We start from the raw sequence: 17,369 nt of genomic DNA on the forward strand, positions 1-17,369 counted from the left end.
CTTCATCAACTTGTCTCAAGATTCTATCCATCCCAATCCAGTCTCCATTTAGTTGTCAAAGGGATTTTTCCAAACTGTAGGTCTGACTGATACGGAAAAATATTTTATAAAATTGTATGTGTATAACCTATATCAGATTGCTTATGATCTCAAGGTGAGAGATGAAGGGATGAAAGAAAAGGACTCAAACTTTTAAAAATAGTAATCTCATCAATGTTATCTCTCTCATTGGGATGTTAGTGATCGATCTCTCTGGGTGTAGAGCCTTGGATTCAAATTCAGCCTAAATGAGACTTATTAAGCTGAGGGATCCTGGGTAGCACTTACCTGTCTGACTTCAATTCCTCCACTGGAAAATGAGAAAACTTATGTCATTGCGCCTAGGATGAATGTAAGGGTCAGTGGGAGATGACATTGGAAGTGTTTAGCCCAGGGAGGAAAAGGAGGGAAGGAAGTGGGATGTTGAGCTACCAGATCTCTCTTTTTCCCTGATCCAGTTGGATGGGTTGGAGGCAGCTGTGTTCGATGCTCGCGGGGTCACGGGACCAAGGTTTCTGGCTGCCTTGGTCTTGTCCCAGTCACACCTCTCTTGGCCTGGCCACCCAGACCTCCCAACCCTGGGCCCTGTGAATGACGACAAACTGTCGCTGGACCCTGGGGCTTGGACATGCTGTCCAAAGCTAACCCAACTGGGTGGAGGGGGGCGGACCAGGGGAGGAGCACCTCTGCTTAAAACCCCTCGGGCTTCCTCCCTCCTCAGCTCGAGCCTTTGGGAGGGGAGAGTCCCAGTGTGCAGACTGACAGCCAGCCCTGCTCCTGATCATGGTGACTGCCTCCAGGGCCGGCTGCCCGGGGTGGGGGGTGGGCTCTGCCCGGAGCCCCAAGGCCCCCAAAGGAGGGATTGGGAGAGGGTCGTTGGAGGGAGGCTATTGAGGCTGACTGAGTGTTTCTTTCTCCCTTAGACAACTTACACAGACCGAGGAGAGAAGGTAAGGAAGAGCTGGGAAAGGCGGGGAGGGGGAGCCCCAGTTCCTGGTGGGACTGCCTGGGGGCATTTCACACACCAGTCAGCCGGGCAGAACTCTGCCAGCCTGGGCTCCCAGAGAAAGCAGGGCTGGAGTTATCATGAAGGAAGCGGGGGAGTCCGTGGGTAAGCTGGATGGAAAGGGAGAAGACAGAACTCCAGCAAACCAGAGAGGGGCAAGTAAGATGTATGACCCCTAAAGGTCATCCAGGCTCTGTCCCTTTTTCATAGATGATGAGACTGAGGTCCAGAGAAGACCCCCAGAGAGCAGAGCCAGCTCCTCTCCCTTCTGATCCAATGCTTTGCCTAATGCGACCTATTCTGTAGAAAGCCCCATGCCCCTGCCTGTGGACAGAGCCTCCCTGCCACCCATACCCCTAGAAAACTGGCTTCCTCTCCTCAAAAACCTTGTCCAGCCTCCCTGACCAATAGGACTTTACCACCTCATAATCTTCACTTTTCAAAGGTCTCTTTTAACTAAACTAACCCTAATCCTCCTTGGCTGTAATCCTCTATGGAGGAATAGAGTGGGTACTTATTTTGTAAATTAATAATAATAACAACGGAGTGGGTATAGCAGACTGGGTACTAGAATTTGCCTTTATTGCCAACAGCCCTGAAAGGGAAGCGGGCGGGTTTCTCTGTTTTACTCAGAGAGGTGAATGAATTTACCCACGAGCTCCTGGCTGGTATGTTTCTGAGTAGAGCTGGAAGGTTTCATAGCTAGTGTATGAGGCAAGATTCGCACCCAGATTCCTTCTGACTTTGACCCTGGCATATTTTTTCTCCTGGACCTCTTAATGGGCACCTAGAACGGGGGCTGCTGTTCTACCTTCTGGCTTCCCTAACCCCATCCGGCTCATTCTTTCCCGCCATGACCCCCCCAGAGGAGCTGCAGTTCCCAAGAAGAAACTACTTAGTCTAATGGAAAAGGCAGTGAACACGAGGCCACGAGTTCTGGGTTCTACTCCTGGCCCTTTTCAATTAACTCACTGTGCCCTCACAAAGGCTACTTAATAATAATAGCTAACATTTATATAGCATTTATAATTATTTATGTCTATGTAATTATATATAAGATGTATATTTATAGGGATTTAGGGATAACAAAGTACTTTGCTAACATTTATAGAGCATTTATATACATTTATGTTTAGATGTATGTAGTTATATATTTATAGATGAGTAATTATATATAATATTTATATTTGTAGGGATTTAAGGAGAAGAACATTTGCTTTGCTAACATTTATATGTAATTATATATAAATATAGCATTTATATTTATATATAAGTAATTATATGTCAATATAACATTTATATTTATCGGGATTTAAGGATAACAAAGTACTTTACCAATAGTATTTCCTTGGATCCCCACAACAGCCCTGGAAGATGGGTGTTATTATGATGCTTATTTTACAGATGCAGAAACCAAGACAGAAAGAGTCCATGGACTTACCCAGAGTCACCCAGCTAATAAGTGTCCAAAGAGATTTGAATTCGGGCCTTCCCTTCTCCAGGGCCAGTCTAGGGGGCCAACTGGCCAGCTAAGTTTTCGCTTGTAAGAAAGAAAGGGCTGGGCTGCTCGCGTTCTGGAACTGGAGTGCTTCGAGCCAAGTTCTCTTCTCCCTGGCCTGCCCAGGGCCAAATGCCCCTCACGGAGCTCTTGGGAACCCCCTGAATTCTGACCCTCTGCTCTTCTTCCCATGCAGCCCCCCAGAGGCCGTTTCCTTCACTTCCACTCAATCACCTTCTGGGTTGGAAATGCCAAACAGGTCGGTATGAGCTGGGGGGGGGGGGGAGGCCCCCAGGAGAAGGGGAGCTGGGAGAGAACACGAGAGGGAACTACCTTGGCCCAGGGAGCAAAGGGCAGGTCTCTTGTCAGGCTCCTGATAGGTTCCTGGGAAGGAGGAGCAGACACGTGGAGGTGTCCAGGCTGGGGGAGGGAAGGGGGACGACTTATGCAATAAGACGCAGATTTGGGCAGTTTATCTGCCAGGGTCAGAGCTGCCCCCTGCCCCGCCCAGCTCTTCTGAGGACCCAAAACAGAGATCACTGAGCAGAGCTGCCTTAAGGAAAAGGGAAGGGTGTCTCTGGGGGTCTCTGCAGTGGGGGCCCTGATGTCTGCCCTGGCCTTGGGCTCTGATCACCTTGTCCCTCCCTTCAGGCAGCTTCTTTCTACTGTAACAAGATGGGCTTCTCCCCCTTGGCCTACCGGGGTCTGGAGACCGGCTCCAGAGAGGTGGCATCCCACGTGGTGAAGCAAGGCAAGGTGGGTGCTCTCTGAGCTGTCCGGGGGGCTCTTGGGCCCCTGGGTCCCAACCTCACCCCTGCCCCCTGTGGCTGCAGCTCTCCTCCCTCAGAACCTCATTTTCCATAATGAGAATGTTCTTATAACAAAGGTAATGTAAATGTGTTGTGAAAGGTAGGCTATTAGGGGAACAAACAAAATGAGGCGGTTGGAGTAGATCCATCAGTTGGGCAAGGAGCTTTTATTAAGCCCCTATTGTATGCCAGGCACCGTACTAAGTTCTGGAGCTACAAGGACAAAACTGAAAGGGTTCCTGCCCTCAGGAAGCTGACAGTTTATCAGATGGTTTCTAAGGTCCCGGTCAAGCTTTAAACCTATGACCGTTTGACACGTTCTGCCTCTTCATGGACAACTGTACTTTAAGGTTCAAACTCACCTCCTCTTCCTGGCTTGTCTCTGAAATCTGACCCTTATCATCTTCCCTGGATATTAGCTCCTTTCAATTATCAAGATGCCAACTGTGCATGTGGGCAACCCTGGTGCCATCTTGAGATTTCTGCCCTTCTCTCTGTGTGTATGTGTGTGTGTGTGTCTCTTCTCTTCCCTTTGATTCAATCACCTGTATTTCAAATGCTCTGATAGACAGCACCACCTTGATGCTCTCTAACTCTGCACGTCCAAATGGAACTCATGACCTTTCTTTCTAACCCTACTATCCCTCCTTCATACTTCCTGTTTCTTTGGAGGGGGCAGCAGCATCCTTCCAGTTATCCAGACTTGAAAACTTGGAACCACCCTCAACTCTTCCCTCTTCCCCACCTCCCACTCCCACAGCCAACGGGTTGCCAAATCTTGTTATTCCTCCAACATCGGTCCCTTCTCGCCAGTCCCATGACCACCTCCCTAGTTTGGGCCCTAGACTAGTACAGTGGCTTCCTAATTGGTCTTCCTGCCTCCGGTCTCTCTATGGATTCTCTCCTCAGCTATGAGAATAATTTCCTTAAATCTAACCATGCTATCCTCTTGCCCAAGAGGCTCCAAGTGACTCCTTCTGGCCTCTAGGATTAAATACAGATTCCTCTGTTTAATTTTAAAGCCTTTCACAACCTCCTTGACCCTAACTTTCCAGACTGGGAAGTTTCAATTTATTCATTATTCATTTTATTCAATTATTATCCCCACTCCCAGTAGCATTCTGCATTTCATCCAGACAGGTCTTCCACATACAGGACATATGACCTTCTTCTTGAAGGGGCTTTTCCTAATTTTTCCATTTGCTAGTTTCCTCACCAATCACTTGATACTTACTTTATAAATTAATAATAATAATAAACATTTACATAGCAGCAACCATATATGATTTATAATTACTATGTCATTTGATTCTCACAAGCAAGAAAGTTAAATACTATTATTGTCCTCATTTTACAGATGAGGAAAGTGAGGCAAACAGAAGGCAGATGACTTGCCCAGGGTCACACAATTAAGAAGTGTCTGGGGCCACATTTGAATTCAGATTTTCCTGACTTCAGGCTTGATACCTTATATAAGCTTATCTTTGTACATGTTGTGTTAGAATGTCATTGTCTCTGTCTGTCTCTCTGTAGAATGTCATTTTTATACTGATATTCCTAGTACCTAACAGAAGGAGTAGCATACAAAAGGAGCTTAATAAATGTGCATTCATTGAATTCATTTCCTGCCTCAGTTCCTTTGCCAAGGCTGTCTCCCATGCTTGAAGTTCTCTCTCCTCATTTTTTGGAATTTCTTGTTTCCTTTAAGGCTCAGCTCAGGTGCTTCTTCCTCCCATCATCCTTTTCTGAACCTCCTGTTTGCGTTCCACCTTCTTCCAGAAATTATTTATTTACTTTGAATATATTTTGCATTTAAATTTATTTATCTTACAATTCCAGGGATTGAATTTCTGATAATACAGCGTCATGGTATAGTATAGGGAATTCTTGGAATTCCTTGATCTCCCTGATTGACCAATAGCTCCCTAGCCAAGTCCCACTTGATCATTGTTTGGGTCCTTATTGGCTCAGAGTGAATGTAAACAGCAATGGTTTCTGTCTTGGTGAGGACTCTCAGGTTCTTCCCCTTCCAGATTGATTTTATTTTATTTTTTAACCAGATAAATTAGCCATTTTTTGCCTCATTTCTTACCTAGCCTTAATCACTAAATGGGCATTGCCTCAGTCAAGTCAAATTGAGACCCGTTAAAGACCTTACCTTAAAAAGACCAAGGTCTCTCACTGCATTCAGGGCCATCGCCAGTGCTCCTGACCTGTGACTAACCACTGGACTCCAATGAAGCTAGAAGACAAAGTGAAGGTGGTGACTTTGCACAGGCCTCCCTCACTTAAATCCAATTCACTTGCAAATCATGTCATAACCTTCCTGAAGTCATGGTCCTCTTCAAGAATGAAGGACAAACAACAATAACAACAGTTTCCTTTAAGACTAAACTCAGGTTTAGTCTTAAACTAAGGGTATAACCTGTTACCAACACCAATATCAACATTCACATCAACACTGTTGCTAACAACATTATCACCACTACCATCACTAAAATCATCACTAACACCATCACCCTATCATCATCACCAAAATCAATACCATCACCATTACTATCACCATTACCAAGATCAACACCATCATCACCAACATCTACACCATCATCATCACCAATATCAACACAATCACCATCACTAACACCATTACTATCACCAAAATCAATACCATCACCATCACCTTCACTAACACCATCACCATTACCAACACATACATCCCCTCCCAGCATTAAATAAACTCCTGAGCCAAATGTTTTTTTTTGTATTTGTATAGCTAGAGCCTAGAGTTCCTAGCTACAGTTCCTAGCATGTTGTAGGTGCTTCAAAATGTTGAATCTGTCTCACTAGACTGGGATAATTTCTCATGGCACCCTGTAACTCTCCTCCGTCTCCTGATATAGACCTAAGGCAATTGAGTTTTAGATAGTTTAGGGTTTTAGATGGTTAGATATTCCCAGAGGGAAGACCAAAATTTGGGGAGAAGAGCTTCTGGATGGCTATTGGGGGAGGGGTGTTTGCCCATAGTCCCTGGGGAAGAGGGGAAATGATGTTGTTGGAGCTCCACTTGTATCTTCTGATGTCCATTTGGCAGTGAGGGAAGATTAGGTCTGATAAGCCACACTGTTGTTTTCTCTCTTCCTTGGTCTAGATCATATTCATCTTCTCCTCACCTCTCAACCCTGGAAACAAAGGTAAGGGAGTCCCATTGTCCTTGTCCTGGGTTCAGAGACTGAGACCTTCCCAAGTGAAGGTATTCCTTGGAAACTGGGGGGGGAGGGGGGGAAGAGGGAAGGAAAGAGTCCTTGGGGGGAGAGGGATGATGTGGGGGAGGGGGGTGCTGAGAATTGAGGGAGGAGGCTGAACTCCAGGAGACCCAGGATCATGAGGCTGAGGAGTCTGGATGCTCTCTCCCTCTCCTTGCACAGAGATGGGTGACCACCTGGTAAAACATGGCGATGGGGTGAAAGACATCTCCTTTGAGGTGGAAGACTGTGACTACATTGTTCAGGTGAGTGAGAGAGGGTGGGGAAGTGGGGACCCTTTCACTCTCTCCTAGGCCAACTCAGATTCTATGGAGCATACACGTATAGAGTTCTTTACATGTTTCTTTTTTCCATTAAAATGTAAGAGCCTTGAGGGTAGAGATGTTTTTACCTTTTTTTTTTTTTTTGGTGAGGTAATTGGAATTGACTTGACCAGGATCACATAGCTAGTAAGTGTTAAGTGTCTGAGCCCAGATTTGAATTCAGGTCCCCTTGATTCTAGAGCCAGTGCTCTATCCATTGCACCATCTAGCTGCCCCTGTTTCTGCCTTTCTTTACAACCCCAAGACTTATTACCATGCTTGGAAAAAAGTGCTTGATGTAGGTAGACGGATTGATTGATTGACACTTTCACCTGCAGAAGGTCACTGAGCTAACAATGCAGGAAAATGTAGAGGCCTTTCTCCTTCTCATTTTATAAAAGAAGAAACTGAGGTCTAGAGAAATCAAATAACTAATCATAGAATCTTAAAGTCCATTGAGTCCAATCCTCTGATTTTACAGAAGAAACTGAGAACCAAGAAATTGCCTGTCAACATTACAAAGATAGTAAGTGATAGAACCCAGATCCTTCCATGTCAAAAGCAGTATTCTTTCTTCATTCATTTGGACCCTGAATGAAGGCTATACCAATCTGGGTGTTTTACTGCTATAATACTAGACTTCTTAGGAAGGCCTCTGACCCTATAATTCTCAATCCTTCAGAATGTTGAGGGATGTGGCATTAGTACCCAATAATCTCAACCAGAACTGTTAACTAGGGTAGGACAACTGGAGCTTTGTCCCAGTGTGGCAAACTTAGAGGGTGCTGGCAGAACTTATGGTCCTACAGGTGTATGAGTCTCAGCAAGACATCTGAAATTCCTAAACCTCAATCTCTTCATCTGTAAAATGAGAACAATAATATGTGGCATTCACACTGTGGCACAGGGGATAGAGTCAGAAAGTCTGGGTTCAAGTTTGGCTTCTGGCCTTTGACATATGCTGGCTGTGTAATTCTGGAACAACTTTTCAATGCCCCAGTTACTAAATCAACAGTCAATTACTAAGTGTGGTGTTCTAAGTTCTAGCGATAGAGAGAAAGGCAAAAGACAAAATGTCCTCAAGGAACTCACATTCTAATGGAGGAGACAGCATGCAAACAATTAGGGACTTCTAAGATATAGACAGAGACAGCTAGGTGGCACAGTTTGCCCATCTGCAAAATAAGATGGAGAAGGAAATGGCAAACTACACCAGTATCTTTGCCAAGAAAATCTCAAATGGGGTCATGAAGAGTCAGACATGACTGAAAAATGACTGAATAACAAAAGATATAAACAGAGTAGATAGAAAATTCAGAGGAAGGGCATTAGCATTAAAGAGAGATGAAGAAAAACCTCCTATAAATGATAAGATTTGAGCTGAGTCTTGGAAGGAAGCCAGGATGGCGGAGAGGAAGAGGAAAAACATTCTAACCAATCAGTTCAAAGGTGCGAAGGTGAGAGATGGAGTCTTGTGGGAAGAACAGAAAGAACACCAGTGTCTTTGGGTCCTCCAGTCCATGGAGGGGAGTCAAGGGTTACAATTTTGGAAAGGTAGAAAGGATCCAGCCTCTGAAAGGCTTTGAATACAAAATTGAATTTTATATTTGACTCAGAGTTAATAAAAGATTCAACAATTTGGTAATTCTCAAAAGACTGCAAGTTTCTATATGGGATATATTACATCTCAGGAAGGAGGAGGGGGAGAAAAGGAAGGAGGGACAGGATTTGGAAATCAACATTTTAAAAAAATTGTTTTAATGTGCAATTGGAGAAAAAATAAAACGTCACATATAAAGACCACAAGTGTCAGAGAAAGTGGCACTCTCCAATGGTAGATAGAGTTTCTCCTGGAGGGAATTTCTCTTACCAATGAAATCATTAGGTCAGTCCCCCCAGCCTACCTGTCCCACCCTCTTCCCCCATACTTATCCTACCACGCAATCATCAAGCTCAAATATCATCTGTAAGGTTCTTGGTAGGTAATTAATGTTATAAATTTAAGTTATAAGCATTTGCTTATTTTATTTTCATATTCCCATTTATTTTAGTATTTTATTCCCCATCCCTCTTTTTTTCCCCTGGATTGGACCTCTTTCCCTTGTCCGGGAGGGGTCCCGGGTAGGGCTATGTTGAGGGAGGGGGAGAAGATGCCATTCCCAGGAAGTTCATTGTGTGGACTGGCAGGATTATGGGGTCTCCACTCTGGCCCAGGAAAGTGGTCCTGAGCCTAGTGAGCTACCCAAGCTAGTACCAGGCCAGTTTATGGGCCAGGAGGGAGCCAGGTTCTCAAGATGAGCCTTGTATTCTCCAATTCAGAAAGCCCGGGAGCGAGGTGCAGTTATTGTGAAGGAGCCATGGATAGAACAGGACAAGTTTGGAAGGGTGAAATTTGCCATACTGCAGACGGTGAGTATATGCAGACTCTGCCCACTGGGCAATCAGACCCTTCCTGTACCCTGTGACCCCCATTAGAAATCCCTCTCCTCTCTCCTCACAATTCTCAATCCATCAGGATGCTGGGGGATATAGCATTAGTACCCAATTCTCTCATTTACCCCTATTCCAGGACCTCAATCAGAACTGTTAGCGAGGGTAGGACAACTGGACCTTTGTCCCAGTGTGGCAAACTTAGAGGGGTGACAGAACTTATAGTCCTACAGCATCGAGTGAAATAACAATCAAGCATTTATATGAAATCAGTTAACAAGCATTGATTAAACACCTACTATATGCCCGGCACTTTAGAATTCAGGTCCAAAAGTAAAATAATCCTTGTTCTTGAGATTATATTCTTCCAGATAAAACTCCTGCTTTACTGTTCTGTTTTTCTTGTCTATCATCAGAGAATTTAGGGGTTTCTACTTTTCTCTCAAACAAGGGTGACTTTTGTGTCATATATCCCTAGCACTAAAATTCTGTCTTACAGATAGAAAGTTTTTATCATTTTATAAAAAAGTTCTCCTTAAAGTCTGACTTCAATCTCACCTACTGCTCACTCCAGTTTATTCTGTTTTCAAGGGTAAATGTGAACATCTCCTCCCATTAACCATAACACAAAGGGGTGGGAGGCTGGGTGGGTACCCAGCACCACCTTCCTTCCCTGAATCTGTCAAGTCAAAAGTGGGGACAAGGAGGAGAAAGGAGGTCCCAGGTCAAAGTGTTAGGGAAATCAGGGTCACTTCTTTCAAAGGGTTTAAATCCATTGGGGATGGGGGGGGTGTTCCTGTGTCCACAGTACGGAGACACCACCCACACCCTGGTGGAGAAATTGAATTACACTGGACCTTTCCTGCCCGGCTTTGAGACCCCTCGATTCCTGGACCCTTTGCTCCCCAAACTGTGAGTGCTTTTCTCCTTGCCTGCCCCACCCCTCCAGGCCCAAGATTCTTCCTTACAAAGGGTCCAAGTGAAAAGCAAGGATCTTAATCTGGAACCTATAAACTTTTTCCCCCCTATTCTTATAATTATTTCAATATATAGTTTTCCCTTCCACATCATGACTTTCTCCATTGCAGTTTTAGTATATCTTGGGTTGACATAAGAAATTAAATGGGAATTTTTAGGAAGTTTGCGGAAGCTGCAGATGAAACTTGAAGGCCGGCATGTGATAGACAGCAAAAGTTTAGAAACTCAGAAATGCATCAAATCGGTGTACAATACTATAAAATGTCAATATATTTTATCTGTCAGTCAAGTAATAATTCAGAGTTTTCTTGGCCAAAAAAACTCTATTCAGATTTTCCAGATTACTGCGGTGCCACACTCCTAATCTCAGCAGTGTGGAAAGGATAATTGGTTTTCATTGTCATCCTATGTGTTTTATTTTATTTACTTAAAAACATGACTGGGAAAGAGTCCCAAAGGGGCCGTAACATACTCCTAAAGTTTTTTTCAACTTGGCCTTTGCTAGCTCTCCTCCCTGACCGGGATGGACAAATCCTGACTCATTGATGGGTCTAGAATCAGAAGGAACCTCAGAGACTCCTGGTCCAATTCTCTTGTTTTATAACTGAGGAAAAAGGCCAAAGAAGGGAAATGATTTAGTTCAAGGGAAAAAGGAAAGGGGGGTGGGGGTGGGAGGGATTTCAGTGGTCAGTAATTTCAGTCACTTGACCCCATTTGGGATTTTCTTGGCAAAGTGATTAGAGTGGTTTGCCATGGACTTCTCTGGCCCATTTTACAAATGAGGAAACTGAGGCAGATTTGAATGACTTGCTAGGTCACATAAGTAGGGAGTGTCTGAGGGTTGATTTGAACTCTGGGTGATTTTTTCTGACTCTGGGATCAGTACTTGGCACCCTATGGTACAACATAGGCATATACAAGTGGGTAGCAGGGAAGATGGCCATGCTCTAGCAAGCCCTGGTATCTCACTGGATAACTGGATGGGATGGAACAGCTTTGGGTGTTTAGGGGTGTCTAGGGGGAGGGACTGAGATAAAATCAAACTCATTCATTCTCTAAACAAGGAAGCTCTAGCCCAGGAGCTGAGTAGAATCACCTGAGAGGAACAGAGACCGATCTCTGGAAGTCCAGAGGTCAATTGAATAAATACTCATTGAATTGAAATATCTGGGCCTCAGTTTCCCCATTGATAAAATGAAGGGATTGAGCCACATGATTTCTAAGGTCCCTGCCAATTCCGACATTCTAGGTTTCCTGATTCCCAAGGCTATGGACTGGGGACCCCCTCCCTGCCCCTCATATTTCCCTTTCTCTTCCAGTCCAGACTGTAAATTGGCTATGATTGACCATGTTGTGGGGAATCAGCCTGACCAGGAGATGGTGACAGCAGCAGAATGGTGAGTAGCTGAGTAGTTTGGGAACCCGGACTCTCTGTCATCTGTAGCAATGACCTTTGCAGAGACCTACAACTTCAACCTTTGTTCCAAGCCCATCTTTTCTAGATTTTAAGTGGAAAAAGTAGAAGTCCATAGGAGTGTTAGCTATCCATCCATTCCTCCATCTTTCCACTTCTCTGCTAGCCCATGTATCTCTAAATCTACTCCTCCATCTCTCTGCTAATCTATCTACTCACCCACCCATCCATCAACTTGTGAATATCCATTCACTTACTCCTCCATCTACCCATCCATCCGTTAAATGTCTGCCCAGCCAGCCACTTAGCCACCTATCTGTCCACTCCTCCACTTATCTGAACATTAACTAAATAATGTGAGTGCCTACTGTGTGCAGAGCCTTGTGCCTGGAAATGGAGATTCCCCCATCCTCTTAGAAGCCTTGACCCCCCTCCAGCCCCTTAAAGCCCCTAGCTCTCTCTGGTTCTTCAGGCAAGACCTATGTTCCACTTAGCATCTCTCAGAATGCCAGCGGCAGGACCAACAGAACAGTCACTCAGTCAAACTAATATGACATCAGAATCCCTTATATAAAGACAGCTGGAGCCGAGGTGCTCTAGGAGGGCAGCCAGAAGGAAAGATTTTCTCTACCCTTGGAGACTTACAATCCAACTGGGGAAATGAATCCTATCTCCCCACAGCAATAACCTGAGAATAGCCTCAAAGGTGGCAGGGCTGAAAAGACATGGGGAATGGAACATTTAAAAGCAAATCAGAGAAGGTTGGCAGGATGAGGTACTTGTGAGCTGGTACGGTAGAAAGAACACTGTATATGGAGCAGGAGGCCCGGGTTCAAACTGACTTTGCAACTGACTCCAATGACTTTGAACTACTCAGGTAATCTCTCTGGACCTTAATTTCCTCATCGGTTAACTGAAGAAGTCTAGATTTAGGTTCAGAGGGGACTTCAGGGGTCCCCTCATTTTATAAAGAAACTGACTCACCAAAGTAGGTCAAGTGACTCAAGTCATACCAGTGGGAGCAGATGGACGTCAACAGTTGAAGAAATTGGTTCTTCATTATCTAAATACTTTGCGGCTTGTCTATGTCCTTCCCAAAATGTGACCACCTAGAATGGAGCATCCAACATTTGTCCTGATGTGATCTGACCAGGACAGGGGGCAATGGGACTCTCATCTCCCTCTTTCTACAATTTCTTCAAGCTCCAATAGTCCATATTCTAAGGCTTCTCCCTCTTCTGACATTCCCTGTTCTAAGACCCCTCCCAGCTCAGACGTTCCCTGTCCTAAGACTTCCTTGGTTCTGAATTCTGAATTCTGTTCCAGGGCTCCTTCCAGCTCTGACCTTCCATACTCTGAGGGACCTTCCAGCTTCTAAAAATCCTCTTCTGTAGATGTTCAGGATCAGTAACTAGTCCCCTCTAAACCTTAACTAGGGGGAGATGACCGAGCCTTTGCCACAGGATGGCAAGATTTAGGGGGCCCTGCTAAACTCATTTTGAGAATGATGATAACTCTTACAATCCTTCAGCTGCATGGAAACAACTGAATTTAGGCACCTAGCTAGCAAGAACAATGAGCTAAAATAGGAAGCCACCAGGTGGTACCATTTCCCTGATAGGAGCCTTGGACCAGGTGAGCTCGCCCATTCTGGTCCTGCCCAGTAGGATCTCCCAGCTTCAGGCTTGGGCTAGCCCATACCGTTTGCCCATAGGAGCTCATTGTTTCAGGATGACTATCTTCTGGATAAGGGGTGAGATCTCAAGGTCTCTTCCTGTCCCGTCCTATATCCCAAATGATTTTTCCATTAAACCTCATTGGAGAACTTTTTTTTTTTTTTTCAAATGAAAGCTTTTTATTTTATTTTATTTTTTTACTGAGGCAATTGGGGTTGAGTGACTTGCCCAGGGTCACAGAGACAGGAAGTATTAAGTGTCTGAGGCCAGATTTGAATCGGGTCCTCTTGACTTTGGAAAACTTTTTTATTTTCAAAACATATGCATGGGGAATTTTTCAACACTGACCCTTGCATAGTCTCATGTTCCAAATTTTCCCCTCCTTCCACCCACCCCCTCCCCCAGATGGCAAGCCATTCAATATGTGGAGAACTCTCCCTGGGCATTAAAAGTGCTAGTTATCCCTCTGGCCCCTCAACAATACTTGACTGCTCAAGAACCTGAGTTGTGGTCTGGATTTGGTGGTTTTCCCAGGTACAAGAAGAACCTTCTGTTTCATCGCTTCTGGTCAGTGGATGACAAGCAAGTCCACACCGAGTTCAGCTCCTTGCGGTCCATCGTGATGGCCAATTATGAAGAGACCATCAAGATGCCCATCAACGAGCCTGCCATGGGCAGGAAGAAGTCGCAGATTCAGGTACTGCCCAGTCCCCCTACCCATCCCAAGAACAGTGTGTAGGAGTCAGCCCGAGAGGCTGAAGGGAGGGGGGAGAGGCAAGCACGTGATACCATTGGCCCCAGCGGTAGATCCAGAGTTGGGTAGGTCTGGATTCAAATCCTGGCTCAGACACTTAAGTGTGTGACCCATTCAGTCACAGGATCTTAAGACTTAGATCTGGTAAGACCTCCCATTTTGCAGGTGAGGAAACTGAAACACAGACTGGTCAAAGTGGGTCTGAGGAAGGATTTGAACTCTGGTCATCCTCATTCCGTGGCTGGTGCTCTATCCACTGTGTCCCCTAGCTCCCCCCCCTCCCAGTTTCTCATCTTTTAGCTGGGGATGATAGCACCTCACAGGGTCACTGCTGAGATCAGAGAAGCATTCTGCAAACCTGAAAGTTAGAGTGATGGAAGCAATGTTTAACAAGCAGATGGGCCAATGCCTTGAGCAAGACCAAGACAACTTTGGCAGCTGATCCCAGCAGGGCCCTCGGTATATAAGGGGTACAGATTTTAGAGTCTGGGACTAGGAGACAGAACCAGGAAGGTCTGGATTGAAATTCTACATCTGACACTTGCTAACTATAATTATAAGCCCATCTCTTCACCTCACTGAGTCTCAGTTTCTTCTTCTCTGAACTGGGTATAATAATGTCCCTCTCAGTACTGACCTCTCACAGGACTGCTGAAATTAGACAATGTCTGCAAAGCCTTATACAAACTTTAAAGCCGTGGGTGAATGTCAGTTTATTAGTATGGGCAGGACATCTAGATCTTGGAGAGAGCTATGGCTAAGAAATCTTTCAGAGATTCAAAGAAAACAGCTGGAGGGGGGAGAGAGAGGATGTTCATCTACAGATTCAGTGCCTTGACAGTGAGAACCTGAGGGTGGGGGGCATTTTATCACCCATTTTATCAGCCCTGAGGCACAGGTGAGCAGAGAGCTACAAAGTGAAATTCAGGGACCCAGAAGAGAAGTTTGCCCCTCTAGAAGTCAGCGCCTCTGGGGGAAAGCCCCGGTTGCCTCAGTCTAGTTAAGACTCTGACTTTTTATCCCTTTGCAGGAATATGTGGACTATTATGGTGGGGCTGGGGTGCAGCACATTGCCATGTCGACCCCTGATATCATCTCTGCGGTAAGTGGGGAGCTGCTCAGCCCGCTCTCCCCTCTATTAATGCTCCGGTGAGATTGGAGAGGGATTTCGGGGCAGATGTGGCTGCTGGGGGCGGATGAGTGGTATAGTTGGCTGGGGCTCCCCGGGAGAGGATGGGAGTTTAGGGTGTTTGGGCGAGGGTTCAAATCTTGACACTTTATGTCATTTTGGTCATTTCCCTCACGCCTTCATGATGTGGAAAGTGAGGAAACTGAGCTGGATGGCCAAAGAGTCCTTGCAGCCAGGGACTTCTCCTCCTCTGGCTCTGGGCCATGCCCTGGCCGTTTTGTTGTGGCCATGGGCTTGGCGGAGGGAGGGAGAGGTGAGGTGAGGCTGGGTCCCTAATGGCAAGCTCCCCCGGGCAGATCACCCACCTGAAGGCTCGAGGCATGGAGTTCCTGAGCGCGCCTGCCACCTACTACAAGCAGCTCCGGGAGGGGCTCAAGGCTGCCAAGATGCAAGTGAAGGAGAACATAGACAAGCTGGAGGTAAAGACGTCTCTTCCCCTCTGGGCTTTCCATCGCCTTCCCTCTACCCACTTCTCTGGCTCGGAGCCCTCGTGGGCAGTTTGCTTCTGGGAACAATGGCAGCGCTAACAGGGCCAATGGTTTGGGGCACAGCGGCCACGAGGAGGCTCCCCGGGGGTCAGCTCTGGGATGTTGTGGCTCACGAGGCTTGGAAACAAGAAAAGTGGGGGTTCGAATCCCAGCTGACACTGGCCAGAGCTGGGGCCTTGGGCAAGAAACGTTACGCTCTCTGGGCCTCAGTTTCCTGGTCTGTAAAATGAGGGGATTGATTTCTGGCCTAAGCGGTCGCTTCCAGCTCTTAGAGCTAAGATGCTCTCCCTCGGAGACAGGAAGGCCCGCTGGAAATTTCCCACGCACCATGACTCCCCCTCCACTCTCCTTTGTAACTGATGCGCTGTAGGTGACCCCACTAAGGACCACCGGGGCGCCCCTTGTCCCCCCCCTTATGGGAGGGGCTGTCAGGGAATCCCACCCCGCGCTCCTTCTGCCAGGAGGGTCCCGGGATTCAGCATCTCCCTCCTGAGGCTCCCAGGGCGCAGGGCCCCTCCCAGCTGCTGGATAAGGGGCCATTCTCGGGGAAGCCTCTGCAGCCAGTCTGGGGAAGGGGCTTTCTGGGAACTCCAAGGGGGGTGCCGGGCGGCCGCTAACAGAAGGCTAGGACCCCGGCTCCGGCCCCGCGCTCGCGGAGGCGCGGGATTCCCAGCAGCGCCCCCGTCTCCTCCCCCCTCGTCTGTCCCGGAGCAGGAACTGAAGATCCTCGTAGATTACGACGAGAAAGGATACTTGCTGCAGATTTTCACCAAGCCCGTGCAGGACCGGCCCACGGTGTTCCTGGAGGTGATTCAGCGTCACAATCACCAGGTGATCGGAGGGAAGGGAGGAGTCGGGGATAAGGGGCTGGGAGAAGACAAAGGAGTCGAGAAGGGATTGGTCAAGGGAGGAGAGGGGGCGGGAAGTGGGCGGGGCCAGAAGGGGGCGGGGCGTCTCGGTCTCGGACTCCCCCGCTGACAACTTCCTCCTTTCTCTCTCCTCCCCCCCTCCCCATCCCTCCAGGGCTTCGGTGCGGGCAACTTCAACGCGCTCTTCAAAGCGTTCGAGGAGGAGCAGAGCGTTCGGGGCAACCTCACGGACCTCGCCCCCAACGGCGTGGGCATTGCCATGTAGGGAGGGGGCGCCGAGGGCAGGGACTTTGGCCGCGTGCCCTGCGCCCGGCCTCCCCTCCGAGAGCCGGCCGGGGTCGGGGAGGCAATAAAGTGCATTAGAGCGTGGGACGGCCGCGCCCCGAGTCTGCTTTTGCGCGAGCTGCGCCCCGCGCCGGCCCGGAGGGCCGCCGGAAGCGGCGCGGGCTGGGAAAGGGGATGGGCCCGGCGGTGCAGGGGCGCCCCCGAGCCGCTAGAGGTCAGCCTCGGACAAGGCGGGAGGAGGGAAAGCGTCTGAGGACCGGCAGCCATAGCAGGGCAGGGGCGCCCCCTCAGGTGCTCCCACCCCGGAGGAGCAACAACGTGTTCCGCGAAACCAGAAACTCCCCCCCCCCGCCCGGCCTCCATCGATGC

General features: G+C 47.4%; 1 protein-coding gene across 1 annotated transcript; it reads left to right on the forward strand.

The window, feature by feature from the left end:
• Positions 1-728: 728 nt before the first annotated feature.
• Positions 729-17,087, forward strand: HPD (4-hydroxyphenylpyruvate dioxygenase). Its single transcript, XM_031948529.1, has 14 exons — positions 729-825; positions 963-989; positions 2,740-2,802; positions 3,195-3,299; positions 6,501-6,543; positions 6,778-6,860; positions 9,237-9,326; positions 10,156-10,259; positions 11,645-11,722; positions 13,950-14,112; positions 15,200-15,271; positions 15,655-15,777; positions 16,561-16,677; positions 16,870-17,087. Exons 1-14 carry the CDS (start codon positions 823-825, stop codon positions 16,978-16,980), a joined length of 1,182 nt encoding a protein of 393 aa, XP_031804389.1. The 5' UTR covers positions 729-822; the 3' UTR covers positions 16,981-17,087.
• The last annotated feature ends 282 nt before the right edge of the window (positions 17,088-17,369 follow it).

This window comes from Sarcophilus harrisii, chromosome 1 (assembly GCF_902635505.1).
Source record: "Sarcophilus harrisii chromosome 1, mSarHar1.11, whole genome shotgun sequence".
NCBI lineage: Eukaryota > Metazoa > Chordata > Mammalia > Dasyuromorphia > Dasyuridae > Sarcophilus > Sarcophilus harrisii.

Excerpts from the sequence above, each read along its gene's own strand:
- HPD (XM_031948529.1), top strand. Across the intron at positions 990-2,739 it reads ACACAGACCGAGGAGAGAAG|CCCCCCAGAGGCCGTTTCCT; the intron begins GTAAGGAAGAGC and ends CTTCCCATGCAG. Across the intron at positions 2,803-3,194 it reads GGGTTGGAAATGCCAAACAG|GCAGCTTCTTTCTACTGTAA; the intron begins GTCGGTATGAGC and ends CCCTCCCTTCAG.